This window comes from Amblyraja radiata, chromosome 39 (genome assembly GCF_010909765.2).
Source record: "Amblyraja radiata isolate CabotCenter1 chromosome 39, sAmbRad1.1.pri, whole genome shotgun sequence".
In the NCBI taxonomy this organism is placed as follows: domain Eukaryota; kingdom Metazoa; phylum Chordata; class Chondrichthyes; order Rajiformes; family Rajidae; genus Amblyraja; species Amblyraja radiata.
In genome coordinates, this window is record NC_045994.1 from 5,396,424 (window position 1) to 5,407,938 (window position 11,515).

The 11,515-nt window shown below is 50.1% G+C and overlaps 1 protein-coding gene across 1 annotated transcript; it reads right to left on the reverse strand.

Annotated features, from left to right (window-relative positions):
• Window positions 1–3,404: 3,404 nt before the first annotated feature.
• Window positions 3,405–4,907, reverse strand: LOC116967304 (histidine-rich protein PFHRP-II-like). The gene has a single exon (XM_033013804.1). It carries the CDS (start codon window positions 4,905–4,907, stop codon window positions 3,405–3,407), a length of 1,503 nt encoding a protein of 500 aa, XP_032869695.1.
• Between the last annotated feature and the right edge of the window lie 6,608 nt (window positions 4,908–11,515).

Sequence of the window (11,515 nt, forward strand, 5' to 3'; positions counted from 1 at the left end):
CTGCAGTTCCTACATGCACACTGAGGGGGAGCCCCTGATTCTTATATTATTAATTCTCAAGACTGGGAGGCATGGTGGCACATCAATGGAGCTGCTGCCTTACAGGTAGACTCAACAAGACAAGCATCAGCTGTCAGGTACAAAAGCTGAAGGCTAATGTTGATGCAAGAAACTGCAGATGCTGGAATCTTGGGCAAAACACAAAGTGCTGGAGGAACTCAGTGGGTCAGGCTTGGACTAACCTCTGAACTAACAAGGCCTCAATCAGTCTGAAGAAGGGTCCCGATCCAAAAAGTCACCCATTCCTTCTCTCCAGAGATGCTGCCTGTCCCGCAGAGTTACTCCAGCACTTTGTGTCTATCTTCGGTGTAAACCAGCATCTGCAGTTCCTTCCTGCTCTGAATGACTCTGTTGGATGTGGCTTTTTGTGTTAGTCCAGCTTTTTGTGTCTCTCTTCGAGTCAGGCAGCCTCCACGGAGGGGAATGGGCAGGCAGGCGACGTTTCGGGTGGGGTTACTTGAAGTTAGGGACGTCAACATTCATACTGTTGGGGTGTAAGCAGCTGCCCAAGTCAAGTCTAGTCAAGTCAAGTTTATTCCTCACATACACATACGAGATGTGCAGTGAAATGAAAAGTGCCAAAGTGGCCCAAGTGAAATATGAGGTGTTGTTCCTCCAATGTGAATGAGCGATGGATGGTCAGCGTGGATTTGTCGTCTTGCTGTGGCATCTGTAAAACTACAACAGTGGCTTTTCCTCTTTAGTTCAGGGCTGGATGATTCTCTGAACTTGTGTGAAACCTCATTGTGGAATTGTTGGAAGCAATGCCGGTGGTTCCAATCCTGTCTATGCAGCTCGTAGCTGGCCCTGCTTGGATAAACCCTCTTACACTGAGCTCCTGTCAATGCTTCCTGCATTCTCCACGATCCCCTACTCATTATTCAACCCGCATCAACCTCTCTGACAGAGCATCACACCACAGCTCGCTTCAGATGTAAAATATATTCTGCCATCATCTCTCACTGACACTGATATCGAACCTGCGTCCGCCACTTGCCTGGCCTGGTGCTACAGGAAACATCTTCACCACTACTATTCTGTTGATCATTATGCTGAACACATTCTATGCAGAAGGAGCAAGGTGGTATCTTGGTAGGAAACTGCAGATGCTGGTTTAAACACAAAATGCTGGAGTAACTCAGCGGGACAGGCAGCATCTCTGGAGAGAAGGAATGGGTGACGTTTTGGGTTGAGGCCCAGCTGGTGTAATGGTTCAGTAGCCAGACGTATGAATTACCGATTTACACACGAGATTAGTTTAGTTTAGTTTTAAGATACTGTGTGGAAACAGGCCCTTCGGCCCACTGAGTCCATGTCGACCATCGATCACCCCGTACTCTAGAACTATCCTACACATTCGGGATAAGTTACAATAGCCAATTAACCTACAAACTATGTTAGAATTACATTGTAACATTGGCATCACAGGGCAGCACGGGCAGTGCAGCGGGTAGAGCTGCTGCCTCACAGCGCCAGAGACCCCCGGTTCGATCCTGACTACGGGTGCTGTCTGTACGGAGTTTGCACGTTCTCCCTGTGGCCGCGTGGGTTTCCTCCGGGTGTTCCGGTTTCCTCCCACATCCCAAAGACGTGCGGGTTTGTAGGTTAATTGGCCCCCTGTTAAATTTCTCCTGGTGTGTAAGGGAGGGGATGGGAATGTGGGATAAAGTGGAACTAGTGTGAAGTAGTGGAGCAACTCAGCGGGTCCGACAGCACCTCTGGAGAAAAGGAACAAGTGACGTTTCGGGTCGAGACCCCTCATCAGTGTGATGGTCGGCGTGGACTCAGTGGGCCGAAGGGCCTGTTTGCTTGCTGTATATCTAAACTAAAAACTAGAAGTTAAACAGTAATTAGATAAATCTGGAATTAATTTAAAAAAATGTGATAACCCCAGTAATCATAAACTACTGGATGTAAACCTTGTCTGATTCACCAACAGGAATTTGACAACCAATATGTGAGCCCTAACCATCACTAGAATCACTGCTTAATGACTCATTTAGAGGCAATTACAAATGGACAATAAATGCTGGTATTGCCAGTCACGTTCATATCCTATGAATCAATAAAATCACAAAAATGCAAGGACCAGTCACTCAGGAAACTGCCCATGTATAATAGATTATTAGTAACGTTGAACTCACCCAGTGAGTACCCAGATCAGCATGTGCCCGCACCACATAACTTGGCATTGCACTAAGCAAGCACTTTAAACCATATCCAGTCAACAGAGACCCCAGTTCCACCCTGACCAGGGACGCTGTCTGTATGAAGTTTGTACGTTCTCCCTGTGACCTGCGTGGGTTTTCTCCTGGTGCTCCGGTTTCCTCCCACACTCCAAAGACGTATATGTTTGTAGGTTAATTGGCTTCTGTAGATTGTCCCTAGTGAGTAGGTGTGGACTAGTGTAGAGGTGGTCGCTGATCATTAAGGATTTGGTGGGCCGAAGGGCCTGTTTCCATGCTGTATCTCTAAACTAAATGAAAGGTACGTCAGTTTATTCTGAAACTCTCCCACAACTGGAGACATCCTCTTCATATGCACTCTATCCAGAATAGAACTATTGTACAGGGTGATTGCTGGTCGGCGTGGAATTGGTGGCCGCAGGTCCTGTTTGCATGCTGTATCTCTAAACTAAACTAAACTAAACTAAACTAAACTAAACTAAACTAAACTAAACTAAACTAAACTAAACTAAACCAGACAGACGTCTATGTTCAGTTTAATGATGTCCGCGTACTTTTCCTGTACTACAGTGGGATGAAGGAAGCAGCTCAGTTCAGTTTAGTTTATTGTCACGTGTACCGAGGTACAGTGAAAAGCTTTTGTTGCGTGCTAACCAGCCAGTGGAATGACAATACATGATTACAATCGAGCCATTCACAGTGAACAGATACATGATAAGGGAATAACGTTTAGTGTAAGGTAAAACCAGTAAAACCTGATCAAAGATAGTCCAATAGTATTTCAGCACCGCTCTCTGGTTGTGGTAGGATGGTTCAGTTGCCTGATAACAGCTGGGAAGAAATTGTCGCTGAATCTGGAGGTGTGCGTTTTCACACACTGATGGGAGAGGGGAGAAGAGGGAGTGATCAGGGTGCGACTCGTCCTTGATTGTGCTGCTGGCCTTGCCGAGGCAGCGTGAGGTATAAATGGACTCAATGGAAGGGAGGTTGGTTTGTGTGATGGTCTGGGCTGCGTCAACAATTCGCTGCAATTTCTTGCGGTCTTGGGTGAAGCTGTTCCCAAACCGTGCTGTGATGCATCCTGATAAAGTGCTTTATACGATGCATCTGTAGAGGTTGGTGAGGGTTGTTGTGGACATGCTGAACCTCCTCAGCCGTTTAAGGAAGTAGAGGCGCTAGCATGGCGTGGTGTGGCGTGGCGTAGTGTGGCGTGGTGTGGCGTGGCGTGGTGTGGCGTGGCGTGGTGTGGCGTAGTGTGGCGTAGTGTGGCATGGTGTGGCGTGGCATAGTGTGGCGTGGTGTGGTGTGGCGTAGTGTGGCGTAGTGTGGCGTGGTGTGGCGTGGCGTAGTGTGGCGTGGTGTGGCGTGGTGTGGCGTTGCGTGGTGTGGCGTGGCGTGGTGTGGCGTGGCGTGGTGTGGCGTAGTGTGGCGTGGCGTGGTGTGGCGTGGCGTGGTGTGGCGTGGCGTAATGTGGCGTGGTGTGGCGTGGCGTGGCGTGGCGTGGCGTAGTGTGGCATGGCGTGGCGTGGTGTGGCGTGGCGTGGTGTGGCGTGGCGTAATGTGGCGTGGTGTGGCTTGGCGTGGTGTGGCGTAGTGTGGCGTGGTATGGCGTGGCATAATGTGGTGTGGTGTGGCGTGGCGTGGTGTGGCGTGGCGTATTGTGGCGTGGTGTGGCGTGGTGTGGCGTGGTGTAGCGTGGCGTGGTGTGGTGTGGCGTAGTGTGGCGTGGTGTGGCGTGGTGTGGTGTGGCGTGGTGTGGCGTGGCGTAATGTGGCGTGGTGTGGCGTGGTGTGGCGTGGCGTAGTGTGGCGTGGTGTGGCGTGGCGTAGTGTGGCGTGGTGTGGCATGGCGTGGTGTGGCGTGGCGTAGTGTGGCGTGGTGTGGCGTGGCGTAGTGTGGCGTGGTGTGGCGTAGTGTGGCGTGGCGTGGCGTGGCATGGCGTTGTGTGGCGTGTCGTAGTGTGGTGTGGCGTGGTGTGGCGTGGCGTAGTGTGGCGTGGTGTGGTGTGGCGTAGTGTGGCGTGATGTGGTGTGGCGTGGCGTGGCGTGGCGTAGTGTGGCGTGGTGTGGTGTGGCGTAGTGTGGCGTGGTGTGGCGTGGCGTGGCATGGCGTGGTGTGGCGTGGCGTAGTGTGGCGTGGTGTGGCGTGGCGTGGTGTGGCGTAGTGTGGTGTGGCGTGGTGTGGCGTGGCGTAGTGTGGCGTGGCGTAGTGTGGCGTGGCGTAGTGTGGCGTGGTGTGGCGTGGCGTGGTGTGGCGTGGCGTGGAGTGGCGTGGTGTGGCATGGCGTAGTGTGGCGTAGTGTGGCGTGGCGTGGCATGGTGTGGCGTGGCGTAGTGTGGCGTGGCATAGTGTGGCGTGGCGTGTGGCGTGGTGTGGCGTAGTGTGGCGTGGCGTGGCGTGGTGTGGCGTGGCGTAGTGTGGCGTGGTGTGGCGTGGCGTGGTGTGGTGTGGCGTGGAGTGGCGTGGTGTGGCATGGCGTAGTGTGGCGTAGTGTGGCGTGGCGTGGCATGGTGTGGCGTGGCGTAGTGTGGCGTGGCATAGTGTGGCGTGGCGTAGTGTGGCGTGGTGTGGCGTAGTGTGGCGTGGCGTGGCGTGGTGTGGCGTGGCGTAGTGTGGCGTGGCGTGGACTTGATACTTTGAGGTGGGGGAACCAGTTTTCATGTCCAGTACTGTGAGTGAACTGAAAGAACCAGAGCCATTAGTAAAACACAAAGTGCTAGAGAGACTCAGCGGTTCAGGCAGCATCTGCGGAGGGAAATGTACAGCCAATGCTTCGGGTCAGGACCTTCCTTCAGTCCGATGATAGTCTGGCGTTGTCGATGCACCATTTATTCACAGTGACACAGCTGGTAGAGCTGCTGCCTCACAGCACCGGAGACCCGGGTTCGATCCTGACCTCAGGTGCTGCCTGTGTGTGTGTGTGTGTATGTGTGTGTGTGTGTGGAGTTTGCACGTTCTCCCTGTGACCGCGTGGGCTTCCTCCAGGTGCTCCAGTTTCCTCTACATTCCAGGTGGATTTGTAGGTATCTAGCTGCTGTATATTGGCCCTAGTCTGTAGGTGAGTTGATGACAATATGGCGCAAATAATGTTGGATTGGATGAGTGTTGATAGTCGGTGCAGGAGCCGTTTATGTTTATGTTGGCATATCATATTATTTTGTCTAGATAGATATTGCAGTATCATTTTGGCCACTTGGGGGCGGTCATTAGATGCACAAGGTGGGGTATATGTAAGGACATAGGGGGACAGGAAGTGACAGGCACAGGGAGGGAGACTATTCAGTTCTCACCAGATCAGGGACAGAGCAGCTAACTACAACTTGCACGCAGAATAAGGAAAACCTGGTACGTTCATCTAATTTGTTTGTACGACTACTTCAATAAACAACCAACTAAATTGGAAATAACGATTGGAAGATCTGTTCTATGCGTAAAATCACTCCTACTGTACCTGTGTCGTCATGGCAACTGGAAAAGAGGACACTGGAAAAGTCGGAAATTTGCCATTATAGTGGACATGGGCTCAGTGGGCCAAAGCGTTTCCATGTCATATCTCTCTGTGACTTAGCATTCCTGTTCAATTCATGCCTGGTTCAGTGCTGAGCTCCTGTACCCAATAAAAGCTGCTGTTAGATTCCTGCAGGTTATACACTTCCGAGTCTGTTTCCCAGTGCTTGTGGATGGAGTGAAACTGACTGACATTTGCACCACTTTAAGATCACCGTTCTTTCTCCCTTCTGACTGTTTCTCACGTAGAAACAAGGAACTGCAGGTGCTGGTTTACACATAAGGATACAAAGCACTGGAATAACTCAGCGGGTCAGGCAGCATCCCTGGGGAACAGCTCGGGATAGGTGACCTTTCAGGTCATGGCCCTTCTTCAGAATCATGGTTTGTCTTGCTCAGTGAATTAGCCACTCGATGCATGTTTTTTATTTAATCAGCTATCTCCATCAGTCTGAAGGGTTCTCTATTAGTTCGAGTGTCAGAGGTTATGGGGAGAAGGCAGGAGAATGGGGTTAGGCGGGAGTGATCGATCAACCATGATTGAATGGCAACGTAGACTTGATGGGGCGAAAGGCCTAATTCTACTATGTATAGAGAAATCAGGAACTGCTCAGTCTGTAGAAGGGTCTCGACCCGAAACGTCACCCATTCCTTCTCCCCAGAGATGCTGCCTGTCCTGCTGAGTTACTCCAGATTGTTGATTTACCAAAGAGAAAAAGAGGCAAAGTGCTGGAATAACTCAGCCGGTCAAGCAGCATCTCTGGGGAACATTTTCTCCAAGGATGCTGCCTGATCTGCATGCGCACACTCACACACGCGCGCGAGGCTTCAGAGGCTCAATCCAGCGCTAAATGCAGCTCAACTGCCTGTCTCACCGGGTTAACTAACAGCCCTGCCTGGACTGACGGGACACCAGCGCTACTTCTCCACGCTGGCCATATTTCCCGCAAGCCCAGGCAGGTTAACCTGGCGGGGATGTCGCCCACCTCTCAAAACATGGGGGGGACGTGTCCCCTCTTGTCCCCCCCGGGTTTTCCGCCCCTGATCCCGACTACAGGTGCTGTCTGTACGGAGTTTGTACGTTCTCCCCGTGACCCTCGTGGGTTTTCTCCAAGATCTTCGGTTTCCTCCCACAGTCCAAAGACGTGCAGGTTTGTAGGTTAATTGGCTTGGTATAAATGTAAAAATTGTCCCTAGTGTGTGTAGGATAGTGTTAATGTGCGGGGATCGCTGGTCGGCGCGGACCTGGTGGGCCGAAAGGCCTGTTTCCGCGCTGTATCTCTAAACTAAACTAAACTAAACTAATTGGCTTAGGTAAATTGTAAATTATCCCTAGTGTGTAGGATAGTGTTAGTGAATGGGGAAGATCGTTGGTCGGTATGAACACGATGGGCCGAAGAACCTGTTTCCACACTGTATCTCAGAAATATAGAAAATAGGTGCAGCAGTCGGCAGCACCACCATTCAATATGATCATGGCTAATCATCCTAAATCAGTACCCCGTTCCTGCTTTCTCCCCATATCCCTTGATTCTGTTGGGATCTCGAAACAAAGGCTCTAGTGGATCTGACCTGATCTGATAGCATTGCTTGAATCTGCTTCATAGGGACTGGGGCAGTATGTGTGTCCCTGGAGGGACAGAGGAGGAGGGATGATGAGGCAGAGGTGTGAAGATGAGTGTACGTCTGGCATGAAATTAAGCTGCAGTGACCACACAACACTGCGGTTGCCAATGGGGTCAGCGACTGGCCTCTCCGTGGTGAGTGACTCACACCCTGAGTTACCAAAAGCCTTTCCGTCACACACAGCTCGTGTTAGAAGTCGGACTAAATGGTCTTCAAGCCTCAGTAAACATGACCTCAAAAACTGCACATGAAATCCAACAGCCTTCACAACCAAAGGGTTAGTGCCAGGGAGTGGCACAGTGGGCAGAGTTGGAGTTGTTGTCTTACGGCACCAGAGACCCTGGTTCGATCCTGACCACGGGTGCTGTCTGTACGGAGTTTGCACGTTCTCCCTGTGACCATGTGGGTTTTCTCCTGGTGCTCCGATTCCCTCCCACATCCCAAACACGTGCAGGTTTTTAGGTTAATTGGCTTCTGTCCCTCATGTGTGGGATAGAACTGGTGTACTGGTGATCGTTGGTCAGTGCGGACTCGGTGGGCCGAAGGGCCTGTTTCCATGCTTCATCTCGAAAATACTAAACTAAACTAAACGTATCCAGAGAGGTGGAAACCTGTGTCCATAAGACCATAAGACATAGGAGCAGGTTAGGCCATTCGGCCCATCAAGTCTGCTCCACCATTCAATCATGGCTGATCCATTTTTCTCGCTCAACCCCCATTCTCCTGCCTTGACCCCATAACCTTTGATGCCCGTACTAATCAATAATGCTTTAAACATGCCCAATGACTTGGTCTCCACAGCTGTCTGCGGCAATGAATTCCACAGATTCACCCCCCACCCCCCCCCCCGCCCCCTGTGGTGAAAGAAATTCCCCCTCATCTCCATTCCAAAGTCTCTGAGATATGAGAGGTCGACTTTAATCAGCTCAAGTGGAGCCAATGTCACGAGCTGCCGCGGCTAAAGTGATCGGAGGATTTGGCGGAAGCGCTCAGAGGCTGGAACTGACAGGGAAGGGCGTAGTAGATCAAACACGTCCATTAAGATGGAAGTTAATTCACTGAACACGACGACACGCCATTAAAACGGAGCGCTGCTTGTGACAATTTGTATTTGAGTTGTGTTGAGGTAATGTCAACTGGCTGGAGATCATCTGAATGCCACCTTTCAGCGCAGGTCAATGGTAATGTCTGTGGATCAACGACACTACGCAGGGTTTAATGGCGGATGCAAGTGGGGGTCAAGAGAGGTGAGATAATCAGCTGGAGATGAGACAGTCCCTTGAAGGATACAAAGGATAAAGGAGTACGAGTAAGAAATAAATCAGGAATGGGCCGTGAGAGACTACTGGCACCAAAGATGAAGGAGAATCCTAAAAGATCTGTAAATATTAATATTAAAAGGATAGGAGATAAGAAAGTGGCTCTCCTTAGTAAAGTGTGGCAATCTATGTGTGGATCCACAGGAGAGGTCTTCGTTTAGTTTGGTTCAATTTAGTTTAGTTTATCTTTGTTTAAGAAGGAACTGCAGATGCTGGAAAATCGAAGGTAGACAAAAATGCTGGAGAAACTCAGCGGGTGCAGCAGCATCTATGAAGCAAAGGAAATAGGCAACGTTTCGGGCCGAAACGTGTACCTTCGTTTATCTTTGTTTAGTTAGTTTCAGTTCATCTAGAGATACAGCGCGGAAACAGGCCCTTCAGCACCGACCAGCGATCCCCGCACACCAACACTGTCCCACACACACCAACACTATCCCACACACACCAACACTATCCCACACACACTAGGGACAATTTACATTTATACCAAGCCAATTAACCTACAAACCCGCACGTCTTTGGAGTGTGGGACGAAACCGAAGATCTCGGAGGAAACCCATGCTGTCACGGGGAGAACATACAAACTCCACACAGACAGCACCCGTAGTCGGGATCGAACCTGGGTCTCTGGCGCAGTAAGACAGTAGCTCTCACTGCGCCACTGTGCTGATCATAGTTTAGTTTAGGTTAGTTTAGTTTAGTTTAGAGATACAGCATGGAAACGGGCCCTTCGGCCCACTGAATCCATGCTGACCATCGATCACCCATTCGCACTAGTTCCACGTTTATCCCACTTTCTCATCCATTCCTTACACGGGGGGGGGGGGGAATTTACAGAAGCCAATTAACCTGCAAACCCGCACGTCTTTGGGATGTGGGAGGAAACCGGAGCACCCGTTGGAAACCCACACAGTCACGGGGAGAACGTGCAAACTCCACACAGTTAGAGCCCGAAGTTAGGATTGAACCTGGGTCTTTGGTGCCTAGAGGCAGCGGCTCTACCAGCTGTGCCGCCCTATGTTGTTATATGAACACTTGTCTGTATTTACCATGAGAGGGAACTAGACTCTGGAGCAGGGACCAGAGATATCCTGAAGTGTACTGACATTATAAAGAAGGTGCTGGTTGATGAGAAATGCAGAAATCCCTGTCGCTTGACCATGTATTTTTTGTAATGTTGTAGAATGCAAAGGAACAGATTGCTGCGGCCCTGGCAGAGATTTTCATAACTCTGTTCATAAATGATACGAGCAGGATTAGGCCATTTGGTCCATCAAGTCTACTCTACCACCCAAGGGTTTCGGCCCGAAACGTTGTCTATTTCCTTCGCTCCATAGATGCTGCCGCACCCGCTGAGTTTCTCCAGCATTTTTGTCTACCTATTAATATATTAATATTGCTGTTGTAATAGAGTGTTTGCGTGTTAGATACTCTGCTGTTGTAATCGTAGATTGAATCGTGACTGTGCGATCAAGGGGGCATATCCTGTGGTTCCGGAAACGAGTAACTTGTTAGTGGAAAAGTAACTTGGGAGAGGAAGAAGTACCCATTAGTAAAGTACCTTGAAGGGAATAGTACCGCCAAGTGAAAAAGTACTTTGAAGGGAAAGTCTCCTGTACCCGTAGGAGGGGTTCCTTTGATTGAGAGATGGGGAGCAAGTTGGAGGCTGGGAACAGTCTCCAGAGCAGCCTAAAGGGGCTGTCCCACTTGGGCGACCTAGTCCGCGAGTTGTGGCGAGTTTGCCCTCGACTCATAGTCGACACGAGGTCATAGGAGGTCTTCGTAACTCTCCTTCATGCTCGAGAGTGGTCTCCGCGTACTCGAGGCCTCAGCTAGGTTGCGGAGTTTTTTTCAATATGTTAAAAAATGCCCGCGTGTAAAAAAAGGTCGCCGTGGAAAAAATCGATACTTATTTTACTCGTAGGTTTAGTCGTAGTAGGTCGGCATGTTAGTCGTAGGTAATCGAGGGTAGTCGAAGGTAGTCGTAGATAGTCTTCATCATAGTCGAAGGAGATCGAAGGGAGGTCGAAGGGAGGTCTTCAACATAGTTGAAGGAGGTCTTCAACATGTCATTTTTTCAAACGCTTCGAAACTCGCCAATTAGGTCACCCAAGTGGGACAGCCCCTTAAGAACTATAGAAAGGGCCACATCCCAGCCCCCTCGAGACGGCATTATTCCTGATAACATCAATGTGCAGGAGAAGCAAGAAGCAAGTCTTTGAAGAGGAGGCTCCTTCAGTAAATCACATCGACCCCGAGCCCATTACATCAGTCTTGTCTCACCCGTGCATACTCACTGCCCACCCCATCAATCCATTAGCCCAATCAACCATCAATACTCCGTCTTTCAGACAGCGTCTTTCTTTAAGCTCGCTCCTTCCCCAATGTACACCCCACCCTAACTATCGATCTAAGTAGTGATCTAATCTGCGGACCTGCCTATCCAGTATGTCTGCCTGGTTATCTAACCCGCGCTGTTATCAATGCAACATGTCGGAGTCATCCATCAATCCTGGTTAATTTGGCCTTATGGAGCTGGCGCCTCTTGTATCTAAGTGCGATAATAATCTTCCGCATTTACACAGAGAGTTTCAATGGTTCAATGGTACTGTATTTGTCATGTGGACCGAGTTACAGTGAAACTCATTGTTGGACAAGTATTGCGATACGTAAGCACTTAGATACTGTACATCTTGGGTAACCCTCATATACAGTACAAGTGTACAGCAGTAGTACAGACAGTGTACAGACAATAGACAATAGACAATAGGTGCAGGAGTAGGCCATTCGGCCCTTCGATCCAGCACCGCCATTCAA

Bases quoted from the DNA above. Each gene is read 5' to 3' on its own strand.
- LOC116967304 (XM_033013804.1), bottom strand. From the start codon at position 4,907: ATGAAAACTGGTTCCCCCACCTCAAAGTATCAAGTCCACGCCACGCCA.